The 13,798-nt window shown below is 43.0% G+C and overlaps 1 protein-coding gene across 4 annotated transcripts in view; it reads left to right on the plus strand.

The window, feature by feature from the left end:
• The window catches only part of LOC141161711 (neurabin-1-like), a 110,826-nt gene that overhangs the window by 79,591 nt on the left and 17,437 nt on the right, over positions 1–13,798 (plus strand). For all 4 annotated transcript variants that reach the window (XM_073646936.1, XM_073646939.1, XM_073646937.1 and 1 more), the window contains exons 14-16: positions 9,731–9,809; positions 11,528–11,599; positions 12,302–12,482. In XM_073646936.1, coding sequence (XP_073503037.1) covers positions 9,731–9,809; positions 11,528–11,599; positions 12,302–12,482 — 332 coding nt within the window. The remainder of the gene's footprint in view (positions 1–9,730; positions 9,810–11,527; positions 11,600–12,301; positions 12,483–13,798) is intronic.

Consider the following 13,798-nt stretch of genomic DNA (forward strand, 5'->3'; position numbering starts at 1 on the left):
CATCCATGTATCTGATGACTTTATAATATTGTGTGCAGAGTGCATTGCTACAAAAAGTCATGGAAACCCCATTCAAAGGATTTCTGTAATGATTGCTGAAATTAAATGTCATTTATTTCCTATTTTGTATAATATATAATTATACTTTTTATAGATTTAAAGGGGTATTCCCATCTCCAAGATCCTATCCCAATATATAGTAGGTGTAATAATACTATTAGCAAATACCTACAATTAGAAATATGCACTGCTCAAAAAAATAAAGGGAACACTTAAACAGCAGAGTATAACTCCAAGTAAATCAAACTTCTGTGAAATCAAACTGTCCACTTAGGAAGCAACACTGATTGACAATCAATTTCACATGCTGTTGTGCAAATGGAATAGACAATAGATGGAAATTATTGGCAATTATCAAGACACACTCAATAAAGGAGTGGTTCTGCAGGTGGGGACCACAGACCACATCTCAGTACCAATGCTTTCTGACTGATGTTTTGGTCACTTTTGAATGTTGGTTGTGCTTTCACACTCGTGGTAGCATGAGACAGACTCTACAATCCACTGAAGTTGCTCAGGTAGTGCAGCTCATCGAGGATGGCACATCAGTGCGAGCTGTGGCAAGAAGGTTTGCTGTGTCTGTCAGCGTAGTGTCCAGAGGCTGGAGGCGCTACCAGGAGACAGGCCAGTGCACCAGGAGACGTGGAGGGGGCGGTAGGAGGGCAACAACCCAGCAGCAGGACCGCTACCTCCGCCTTTGTGCAAGGAGGAACAGGAGGAGCACTGCCAGAGCCCTGCAAAATGACCTCCAGCAGGCCACAAATGTGCATGTGTCTGCACAAACGGTTAGAAACTGACTCCATGAGGGTGGTATGAGGGCCCGACGTCCACAGATGGGGGTTGTACTCACAGCCCAACACCATGCAGGATGCTTGGCATTTGCCACAGAACACCAGGATTGCAAAGTCGCCACTGGCGCCCTGTGCTCTTCACAGATGAAAGCAGGTTCACACTGAGCACATGTGACAGACGTGACAGAGTCTGGAGACGCCGTGGAGAGCAATCTGCTGCCTGCAACATCCTTCAGCATGACCGGTTTGGCAGTGGGTCAGTAACTGTGTGGGGTGGCATTTCTTTGTAGGGCCGCACAGCCCTCCATGTGCTCGCCAGAGGTAGCCTGACTGCCATTAGGTAATGAGATGAGATCCTCAGACCCATTGTGAGACCATATGCTGGTGCGGTTGGCCCTGGGTTCCTCCTAATGCAGGACAATGCCAGACCTCATGTGGCTGGAGTGTGTCAGCAGTTCCTGCAAGATGAAGGCATTGAAGCTATGGACTGGCCCGCCCGTTCCCCAGACCCGAATCCGATTGAGCACATCTGGGACATCATGTCTCACTCCATCGACCAACGTCACATTGCACCACAGACTGTCCAGGAGTTGGCGGATGCTTTAGTCCAGGTCTGGGAGGAGATCCCACAGGAGACCATCTGCAACCTCATCAGGAGCATGCCCAGGCGTTGTAGGGAGGTCATACAGGCACGTGGAGGCCACACAATACTGAGCCTCATTTTGACTTGTTTTAAGGACATTACAGCAAAGTTGGATCAGCCTGTAGTGTGTTTTTCCACTTTCATTTTGGGGGGGACTCCAAATCCAGGCCTCCATTGGTTAATAAATTTGATTTCCATTGATGATTTTTGTGTGATTTTGTTGTCAGCACATTCAACTTTGTACAGAACAAAGTATTCAATGAGAATATTTCATTCATTCAGATCTAGGATGTGTTATTTGAGTGTTCACTTTAGTCTTTTGAGCAGTGTAGTATAGTTCTTCTGATTCAGTATGTTGCTTACCCCATGTGCAGGGCATTGCAGTAGCTTAGGTATCAATGGTTATGACCACTCATATAGTGACAGTTAGTTGCTAGAGGTTGTAACCATGGATACCTAAGCTGCTTCAATGCCCTGCACATGGGGTAAGCAACACAGCATATCAGATGATATGATACTACATTTCTAATTGGAGGTATTTGCTAATATTGATATTACACTCAATGGATTTCTATTCATATTTTATAATTTAGCAGTTTGAGGTTGATTGCATGTAGTATTACCATATTTGTTGAATCTGATCATTCTGGTTTGCATTAATGTGATCCTTACTAATTGTTACCCAGTTTTTGTTTTTTACACCCCACCCACTTATTAGACCTAACTGCAGCAGATCGGAGTTTAATAAACTTTAAATTTTAGAGGAGAAAACGAAGAAGAAAACTTTGAAATTTGTCTAAATACAGTACAGACCAAAAGTTTGGACACACCTTCTCATTTAAAGATTTTTCTGTATTTTTATGACTTTGAAAATTGTACATTCACACTGAAGGCATCAAAACTATGAATTAACACATGTGGAATTATATACTTAACAAAAAAGTGTGAAACAACTGAAATATGTCTTATATTCTAGGTTCTTCAAAGTAGCCACCTTTTGCTTTGATGACTGCTTTGCACGCTCTTGGCATTCTCTTGATGAGCTTCAAGAGGTAGTCACCGGAAATGGTCTTTACTTCACAGGTGTGCCCTGTCAGGTTTAATAAGGGGGATTTCTTGCTTTATAAATGGGGTTGGGACAATCAGTTGTGTTGTGCAGAAGTCTGGTGGATACACAGCTGATAGTCCTACTGAATAGACTGTTAGCTGCTTTTTTCTTGCCATAATACAAATTCTAAGTAAAGAAAAACGAGTGGCCATCATTACTTTAAGAAATGAAGGTCAGTCAGTCCGAAAAATTGGGCAAAATTTGAATGTGTCCCCAAGTGCAGTTGCAAAAGCGCTACAAAGAAACTGGCTCACATGAGGACCGCCCCAGGAAAGGAAGACCAAGAGTCACCTCTGCTTCTGAGGATAAGTTTATCCGAGTCACCAGCCTCAGAAATCGCAGGTTAACAGCAGCTCAGATTAGAGACCAGGTCAATGCCACACAGAGCTCTAGCAGCAGACACATCTCTTCAACAACTGTTAAGAGGAGACTTTGTGCAGCATGCCTTCATGGTAAAATAGCTGCTAGGAAACCACTGCTAAGGACAGGCAACAAGCAGAAGAGACTTGTTTGGGCTAAAGAACACAAGGAATGGACATTAGACCAGTGGAAATCTGTGCTTTGGTCTGAGGAGTCCAAATTTGAGATCTTTGGTTCCAACCACCGTGTATTTGTGCGACGCAGAAAAGGTGAACGGATGGACTCTACATGCCTGGTTCCCACCGTGAAGCATGGAGGACGAGGTGTGATGGTGTGGGGGTGCTTTGCTGGTGACACTGTTGGGGATTTATTCAAAACTGAAGGCATACTGAACCAGCATGGCTACCACAGCATCTTGCAGCGGCATGCTATTCCATCCGGTTTGCGTTTAGTTGGACCATCATTTATTTTTCAACAGGACAATGACCCCAAACACACCTCCAGGCTGTGTAAGGGCTATTTGACCAAGAACGAAAGTGATGGGGTGCTACGCCAGATGACCTGGCCTCCACAGTCACCAGACCTGAACCCAATCGAGATGGTTTGGGGTGAGCTGGACCGCAGAGTGAAGGCAAAGGGGCCAACAAGTGCTAAGCATCTCTGGGAACTCCTTCAAGATTGTTGGAAGACCATTTCCGGTGACTACCTCTTACATAGTTTGTAAAGCCGAATAAAGACTTGCGTCCATCAAGTTCGACCTGTAAGTTCTGTAGTTGCTAAAGTTGATCCAGAGGAGGGCAAAAACCCCAAATGATTTAGCCAATCTTCACCTGAGGAAAAATTCCCTCCCGACTCTGAAACCAGCAGTCAGAATAAATCCCTGTATCAACCTACTATTTTATTCTATTTTTAAGTATATGCAGAAATCTGCCTGGTATCTAGAAAAGCATCCAGTCCCCGCTTGAACTGGTGTAGTGAATTCGACATTACCGTCTCCTCACTCAGTGAATTCCATATTCTCACTGCTCTTACCGTAAAGAACCCCTTCCTATGCTGGTGCTGAAACCTTTTCTCTTCCAGTCTTAGTGAGTGCCCTCTTGTTACCGTAATATCCCTCCTTTTGAACAAATCCCGGGCAAGGTCTCTATACTGTCCCCTAACATATTTGTACACATTTATTATGTCCCCCCTCAACCTTCTCTTTTCCAGGCTGAATAGTCCTAGTTTTGCCAACCTCTCTGGGTATTGCAGTCCCTCCATTCCCTTTATTAATTTTGTTGCCCTCCTTTGTACCTTTTCAAGCTCATTTATATCCTTTCTATATATTGGGGCCCATAACTGAGCACAGTATTCCAAGTGTGGTCTGACCAGTGCTTTGTACAGTGGAAGAACAATGTTCTCATCCTTTGCAGCTATACCTCTTCTGATACATCCCATTACCCTGTTTGCCCTTACAGCAGCGGCCTGACTTTGGGCACTCCAATTTAGTTTGCTATCAATCAAGATGCCCAAGTCCTTCTCCATCTCTGAATTCCCCAATGATTTCCCATTCAGTGAGTACTGGTGACTTCCATTTTTCCTTCCCATATGTATGACCTTACATTTCTCCTCGTTAAACCTCATTTGCCATTTAATGCTCCACCTACCCAGCTTATCCAAATCCCTCTGTAGGTCTTCACTATCCTCTTTTGTATTAATTGTTTTACATAACTTTGTGTCATCTGCAAATATTGATATTTTACTATTTATCCCGTTGACTATGTCGTTAATAAAGATATTAAATAACATTGGGCCTAGTACAGACCCCTGTGGTACCCCACTAGTGACGCTTACCCAATCTGAGTATATTCCATTTATAACCACCCTCTGCCTTCTATCCTTTAGCCAGTTAGCTACCCACTTGCAGACATTTTCCCCCAGCCCCATCATTCTCATTTTGTATACCAACCTATTATGTGGCACGCTATCGAACGCTTTTGAGAAGTCGAGATACACGACATCCACTGGTTCCCCCTGATCTACTCGAGAGCTAACCTCCTCGTAGAAGTCAATCAGGTTTGTTTGGCAGGAGCGATTCCTCATGAATCCATGTTGGTTCGGGGTTAATAGATTATTAGCGTCAAGATGCTCCATGATTGCCTCATTAATAAAGCCTTCAAAAATTTTGCCCACAACGGACGTCAGACTCACCGGCCGATAGTTTCCGTCGTCACTTTTTGCTCCCTTTTTGAATATTGGCACTACATTCGCCTGTCGCCAATCAAGTGGTACAGACCTAGTCTCAACAGAGTCCTTAAATATAAGATATAACGGTCTGTCTATCACATTACTTAGTTCCCTTAGTACCCGTGGGTGTATGCCATCAGGTCCTGGTCATTTGTTTATTTTAATGTTACTGAGGCGTTTCTGTACCCCAGCTTGGGTTAGATTTGTCATACTTAGTGGAGGATTAAGCTTGTCACTTCTCATTTCGCCTGTTAGTTCTTTTTCCTTTGTGAAAGTTGACGAAAAAAATTTATTTAATAGATTAGCTTTATCCTCATCTTTCTCTATGATTTTGCCTTCATCACTTTTTATCGGTCCAATATTATTCGATTTAATCCTTTTACTATTTATATACGTAAAGAACAGTTTGGGATTTGATCTACTTTCCCTAGCAATACGTCTCTCTGTTTCCTCCTTCGCTATTTTTATTTGTTTTTTACAGGTTCTCGTTTTTTCCTTGTAACACATTAGTGCCTCCTTGCTGTTTTCCTGTTTTAATCTCTTGAATGCCTCTTTTTTGCTATTTAACGCCCCTTTTACGTTCTTATTCAACCATATTGGTTTCCTCTTATTTCTGGCCCTTTTATTCCCATACGGTATATACCTCTCGCACTGAGTATTCAGAATTCTTTTGAAGGTTTCCCATTTACTATTCGTATTTCCTTGATTAAGAACTTTGTCCCAGTCTATAAGTTGAAGGTTTTCTTTCAGCTGATCAAACTTCGCCCTCCTAAAGTTTAATGTTTTAGTTGTTCCCTTATTGATAACCCTACTGAAGGGCATTTTGAAATTGATAATATTATGATCGCTATTACCTAGGTGCCCCCCTATCTGTACCTCAGTTATTCTATCAGGCCTATTAGTCAATATTAAGTCCAACACTGCCTTCCCTCTCGTTGGTTCCTGCACTAGTTGGGAGAGATAATTATCCTTGATATTTGTCAAGAACCTTTTTCCTTTCTGCGATCTACAGGTTTCTGTTTCCCAGTCAATATCCGGGTAGTTGAAGTCCCCCATTACAATCACCTCATTATGTTTTGCTACTTTGTCTATTTGTCCTAATAGCAGTTTCTCATTCTCCTCTGTTATATTGGGTGGCTTATAGCAGACCCCCAGTAATATTTTATTATTATTTTTTGCCCCCTCTATCTCTACCCACATGGACTCGACCCCCTTTTCTCCCTCTCCTATATCTTCCCTTAGTCTGGGCTTTAGACGTGACTTTACATATAAGCAGACTCCTCCGCCCTTCCCCTGTTTCCGGTCCCTTCTAAATAAACTATAATCTGTTAAATTTACCGCCCAGTCGTAGCTATCGTCTAGCCAAGTCTCTGTTATACCTACGATGTCATACCTCTCCTCCGATATAAGCGCCCGCAGCTCATCCGCCTTATTGGTCAGGCTTCTTGCGTTGGTCAGCATGCAAGATAAAACTTTGGGGTTATTTAGCATCCTATTCTTCTCTAACGATCTAACTGTACTATCCCCACCCCCCTCTCCACCCTCATTATATTCACTTCTCCCCTTCCCCCTTGCTTGCCTCACATCCCACCTATTTCCTTGGTTTCCCCCCCCCCCGTCTCTAGTTTAAAAACTCCTCCAACCTATTAGCCATCTTCTTCCCCAGCACCGCTGCACCCTCCCCATTGAGGTGCAGCCCGTCCCTACGGTAGAGCCTGTAGCCGACAGCGAAGTCGGCCCAGTTCTCCATGAACCCAAACCCTTCTGCCTTGCACCAACTCTTTAGCCACTTATTCACCTCCCTAACCTCCCGTTGGCGCTCCTGTGTGGCTCGCGGGATTGGTAGTATTTCTGAGAAAACTACCTTGGAGGTCCTTGCCCTAAGCTTCCTACCTAGATCCCTGAAATCATTTTTAAGGACCCTCCATCTACCACTCACTTTGTCATTGGTGCCAATGTGGACCATGACCGCTGGGTCTTCGCCAGCCCCACCCAGTAACCTGTCAACCCGATCCGCGATGTGCCGGACTCGAGCGCCAGGGAGGCAGCACACCGTTCGGCGATCCCGGTCTTTGTGACAGATTGCCCTGTCTGTCCCCCTAATAATAGAGTCACCCACTACCAGGACCTGTCTAGCCTGCCCTACACTTCCCCCCTCCCCCTCATTACTGGAGCATACACTCCCCCGGCGGTCAGAGGATCTGTCGTGCTCCAATAATGCCGGTTCTGAACCAGCCTTCCTATACTTCTTCCCTCTATCCCTTCTAACCGTTACCCAGCTCCCTGCCTGTTCAGCCTGCGCTTCCCCACTAAGCTCCACCCCCAGTGTTGACCCATTGAGTGTCTGCTCGGTGAGCAGCAAACTCCGTTCCATGTTGTCGATGCTCCTCAGTACCGCTATCTGAGCACTTAGATCCAGGATTTGGGCTTCCAAGTGCACGATATGCTCACATCTCTCGCAGCAGTATGGATCCCTGAGCGGTAGCTCAGGGAATGCATACATTGCGCAAGATGTACACTGCACGGCTCCGGCCAACATGGACGTCATTCTAAATATGGGGATACAGTCAGTATATATGTACAAGTACAAAACACAATTATTTATATATAGGTGTATGGACGGGGATCAATTAGGGATGTGCAAGTGTATCGATTAGATATCGGCGCGGGATCAGTTAAGTATGGACGGGGGATCAATTAAGTATCAATTAAGTATGGACGGGGGATCAGCTGAGTGGGTCAAGTGGATTAATTAAGTGTGGACGGTGTGTCAATTAACTATGGACTGGGATCAATAAGTATGGACTGGGGAAATAATTAATTGTGGACTAGGGATTCAATCAATTAATTATGGACAGGGGGTTTAATTAAATAGGATGGGGGGTAAAGCAAATAAATAGGTATGGACGGTGGGTCAATTAACTAAGGACTGGGGATCAATAAGTATCAATAATATCAATAAATATGGACTGGGGAAATAATTGTGGTCTGGGGAATCAATCAATTAATTATGGACAGGGGTTAATTAAATATGGTGAGGGATAAGGCAAATAGATAGGGACTGGGGATGAGTAAAAGTGGACAAGGGGAATCTATTAAATAGGACAAGGGGGATCAATCAATTATGGGCTGGGGGGGTCAATCATTTAAATGTGGTCAGGGGGATTACTTTAATATGGACGGGGGTGGTCGGGGATCAATTAAATGAGGACGGGGGGTCAATTTAATGTGGTCAGAGGGATCAGTTAAATATGGACGGGGGTGTTCAGGGGAATCAATTTAAATATGGACGGGGGTGATCAATTAAATATGGACGGGGGGGTAATCAATTAAATATGGACTAGGGAATACAATACAATTACAATACAGATACAAATACAATACAGTACAGTACACACTTGGGTTCAGTAGGGCCGCTTATCGCGGCCTCCTGCCCCTCACTCACCTCCTCTAGGGACGCTGCACGCTATCACAGCGCGCTTGTCCCTCCGGTCGCCTCTTACCTGTCCTCCTGATCACCTCCTGGTCACCACCACCTGGCACCCTCCGCTGGCCGGCACTGCACGCTGCCACAGCGCTCTCTTGCGCTCGTCCCTCCGGTCGCCTCCTACTGGTCCTCCCGGTCCGCTCGGTCACCTCCGCCTGGCTCTCCTCCCTTCCCAGGAGCTCTCTCCACACACAGCACAACTCTTGCAGCACACGGCAGGCTCCGCCTCCACCACTTCCTGTCAGGCCTCCTCCCACTTGAAGCTCATCAAGAGAATGCCAAGAGTGTGCAAAGCAGTCATCAAAGCAAAAGGTGGCTACTTTGAAGAACCTAGAATATAAGACATATTTTCAGTTGTTTCACACTTTTTTGTTAAGTATATAATTCCACATGTGTTAATTCATAGCTTTGATGCCTTCAGTGTGAATGTACAGTTTTCATAGTCATGAAAATACAGAAAAAGCTTTAAATGAGGTGTGTCCAAACTTTTGGTCTGTACTGTATGTCCCACATATAAGGCTTCAATTAGATGTCCTTTTTTCTTTTCTATGTGGAAAAACAAAAACCCAGACCTATTTTCATCAGTGCATCAGTTCTTACCATCTGTGATTTTTCTTCTATGAAAAAAAGAAAAAATGATTGCAAAGCTTCCCCAACCCATTACAATCTTAAAAACTGCATCCACGTGCATATAGGCTTGTATAGAAAACAGACAAGTCTTTGAATTTTTTTTTTTTTGTGGCCACGGAGTGTATAATAAAAATGGCCATGTGAACAGCTCCATAGACTATTATGAGTACGTGTTGTATCCGTGAAATATGGACGCCTGAACGAGGCCGATTTCAGATATAAAGATGACTGATTTGCTCTTTTCATAGGATTATTAAACGTCTTCTTCCTTCTCTCCTCTGGAAGAACATGATCCATTTCATAACATTATATTTGTGTTTGACCTGATTCATAAAACAGAAAATACACTTTATTTTCTCCTCGCTATAAGTAATATTGGTTTTCTGTTTGCTTACAAAATGTTTGACTTGTATTTGACTGCATAGATGACAAGAGGAGTGATGAGAAAGCTGCCGAATCAAGTGAAAATACGGGGAAGCACAGAAGAAGATTCCCTGATTTTGGGTAACTAACACTTTATAGTTAGTTCTGTCTTTTAGTAGTTTGTTGTGGGGTTTTTTTAGCATTGTTTAACTCCTTAAGGACCTTGTACGTATAGGTATGTCCAAGGTTGCCTCCCACTCTTTTGTGCAGGCTCCAGCACTGAGCGTGCACCTTTTTGGTAATGTGACCGTTGATCTGATCAGCTAACATGTGCCCCCTAACAGACGCGGGTGGAATCGCAATCCAACTGCAGCTGTTAAAATGTTAAATGCCGCTGTCAAACTCCGATAGCGGCATTTAACATGCATGCGCCGGAAGCGCTTCATTAGCTCCGCCCATCGGCGCACATGTCACATGATTGTACGTCGCCGTTGGATTGGCGGCTTGACAACCCAGGGTTTAAAAATAAAAAATAACAAACAAATTAAAAAAAAATATATAAAAGTTCACATCACTCCCCCTTTCGCCCCATTAAAAATAAAACAAAAACAATAAAAAATACACCTGTTTGGTATCACCGCGTTCAGAATCGCTTGATCTATCAATATAAAAAAAGAATTCTTCCAATCGGTAAACGGCGTAACGAGAAAAAATTAATCAAGACGCCAGAATTAAGTTTTTTTGGTCGCCGCAACATTGCATTAAAATGCAATAACGGGCGATCAAAACATTGTATCTACCCTAAAGTGCTATCTATAAAAAAAGTCAGCTCGATGCACAAAAAATAAGCCCTCACCCGGCCCCAGATCACTAAAAATGGAGACGCTAGGGTTCTCTGAATATGGCGCCACTTTTTTTTTTTTTTTTACAAACTTTGGAATTTTTTTCCACCAATTATTAAATAATAAAGAACCTATACATGTTAGGTGTCTACAAACTCTTAATGACCTGGAGAATCATCTTGGCAGTTTTAGCATTTAGTGAACATGGTTAAAAAAAAAAAAAAAAAAAAACAACAACTCAAAAACAATTGTGGAATTGCATTTTTTTTGCAATTTCAGTGCACTTGGAATTTCACTTTTTTTCCCGTTTTCCAGTACACTATATAGTAAAACCAATGGTGTCGTTCAAAAGTGCAACTCGTTCTTAAAAAAATAAGCCTTTACATGGCCATATTGAAGGAAAAATAAAAAAAAAAAGTTATGGGTCTGGGAAGAAGGAGTTAAAATATAGAGTGGAAAAAAAAATAGCCCATAATTGGTTCTGCCATCACTGTACATCCTCAGACTGATGCAGGGTGCAGTGATCATCTGCATCCTGCCACTTGTTTCTAAACACCAGCCTCTGCTATTTAAGTTGAAATTTCCTTTTAAATAATTATCAAAATTTAAAGGGAAACAGTCAAAATGTGTTGTTTTTTTTTTGTTTGTTTTTTGTAATGCCGTAAATATAAGTGAGAAGATAATAATATTGAAATCCTTGATCTTCAATCACCACTGATTTCCAGATGGAAAGGGCCAGAAAAGAGCATTAAAGGGATTTAAGTACTCTTTGGTGAGTTCGAAAGACAGGGAAGGCAGGGGGAGCGCTGCGCTCCCAAGGCAGGGGGAGAAAACCCTTTTATAGCCTTGGTATTGAAATATAACCATATCATTGATGATCTCTTAAACTGACAGTTGCCCCAGTAGTTAAGCCTCTGCAGAAGAGCTGTGTACATTGTCCTCTGATGGTTGGTTTCAATGCTTTACAATATTGTTGAAAAATGTGTTTTTATAACAGCTTTAATTGTTTTTATTTAGGGGACTGAGAAAATCTGGAGGAAAAGGCAAAAAACTGGACCGGGAGAATCAGAGGGGATCATTGGATAGTCGGTAAATAGCATATAAAGTAGTAGTTTCAAATCCCACCAAGGACAACGTCTGCAAGGAGTTTGTATGTTCTCCCCGTGTTTGTGTGGGTTTTCTCCGGGTTCTCCAGTTTCCTCCCACACTACAAAGACATACTGATGGGGAATGTAGATTGTGAGCCCCAATGGGGACAGTGATGATGACGTCTATATAGCACTGCAGAATATGATGTCACTATAAAAGCAACGTATAATAGTTTGTTTTCTTCTATGTACTATTGAATGTAAGTGGTTTCAGAAGTAAAATATATTTTTGTTACTAAAAATTCTATACCTTTGATGTTCCCAAATTTGTAGAAATCTTATATTCTGTATTTAGTAATTTGCAGAAACCACCTCTCCTCCACCAGCCTGATTGTCTGTAGTCACTTCCCTGCAGATAAGTTTCCCGTCTGCTTCTGATCAGACAGGACCATGAATTTTAGAAGAGGGTGAGGATGGTGAAAGACCGATACATGGATTTTTAGTTGAGGTTGGAGTTCCCCTTTTAAATAATACACGTTGCTCAAAATATAAAGGCAGTTCTGGACTCTCATCATACAGATTGTGATTCGGGCTCATTTCAAGGGAGGTCACGTAGTGCAGCTTTCTACACAGAATCTGTCAAATGATAATTAAAGTTGAAATTATGTGTCAAGCTTTCCTAATCTTGTTCTCTTATTTCCAGTGGATCCAGGGAGTTGCTGGATGATGCTGGAAACCAGTCCCTGTCTGATTCAGACTCCCCGGTTCCCACGTGCATGCCCTTTTCTTGGTTCGGCGAGAGCCACAAAGAATCTGCCTACAGTGGTAGCTTGTCCTTTCCCAGCTCCGACCCTCTTGATGAGCAGGAGAGGGCGCGACTGAAGGTAATGACTGAGCAGAACTTTAGATGGTCTCTAAAAACAAAGTGGAAGATGCTTGAACTTTATTTTTTTCAGGAAGTTGTTTGGGGTCCGCTGCACACGCCTAGGCCCATTTTGGCGTCTGGGATTTGTGCAGCCACTAGAGTTAAGCCAAAAGATTCACAAGACCACTTCAATAGCCCATGGCCACCAGAACAGAGCCTCTACGAACCTCCTTCTACCTTGTCAGCATCCCCAGCACTTCGTCTGATTAGTAGACCTGGTGTGAAGTCATCATTGCAACATGGCACATGTATGACATCACACCAGGCTACTAATTAGAAGATTCCCCATCAATGCCAGCTGATAGGTGAAGGTTCGCAGGGCTCCTGTCCAGCAGCCGAGGGCTACCAATGTGGCTGAAGAACATGGATCCAGCAAATCATTCTGCTCAATTCTAAAATCCACACATCACCCTTACTCTCAAGCAACTAGAGAATCGAAAGGAGATGAGTTTGATGCATTAAAGTTATCTGAAGTTTTTGAATGTACAAATCCGACACCACTTGTGCGTCCCTGTCCCCTTGTTGTGAGTTTGTGGTTTACGCTCTGCAGGAGAAGCGAATATATCAGGCCACATTAGAAGAACCAGTTTGAGTCAGCTGCTCGTCCCTTGTGAAACTACGCTAGGAGAGTCTTTAAAAATTCATGTACCCTCTACAGGCATGGAAGGCTGTGAAAACATTTTTAATGGACCGCGCTTGGAAATCAGGAAGCTATTTCAGGCCAATGCGTTAGACATCTTTAAAGCAGAACTGTTCGCTAAATAAGTTACCCTATGTAAGAAAAGCAATCCAGCTACAGGTCCTAAATCCGAGCATCCAAAACTGAGCTCTGTGTCCGGTGTAGCCATAGTTTGAGTCCGGTGTATTAATGAAGGGACTACTCTGCCCCTCGGGGGCGGGCCGTGATTTGACCGGCCGCTGAGTATACAGTGCCTACAAGTAGTATTCAACCCCCTGCAGATTTAGCTGGTTTGATAAGATGCAAATAAGTTAGAGCCTTCAAACTGCAAACGAGAGTAGGTTTTATGAACAGAAGCATAAATCTTACAAACCAAAAAGTTATGTTGCTCAGTTGAATTTTATTAAATTTTAAACATAAAAGTGTGGGTCAATTATTATACAACCCCTATGTTTAATATTTTGTGGAATAACCCTTGTTTTCAATTACAGCTAATAATCGTCTTTTATAAGACCTGATCAGGCCGGCACAGGTCTGTGGAGTTATCTTGGCCCACTCCTCCATGCAGATCTTCTCCAAGTTATCTAGGTTCTTTG

This window comes from Phyllobates terribilis, unplaced genomic scaffold, assembly GCF_046119375.1.
Source record: "Phyllobates terribilis strain yellow unplaced genomic scaffold, ASM4611937v1 Scaffold_9__5_contigs__length_417890890, whole genome shotgun sequence".
NCBI classification, from domain to species: Eukaryota; Metazoa; Chordata; class Amphibia; order Anura; family Dendrobatidae; genus Phyllobates; species Phyllobates terribilis.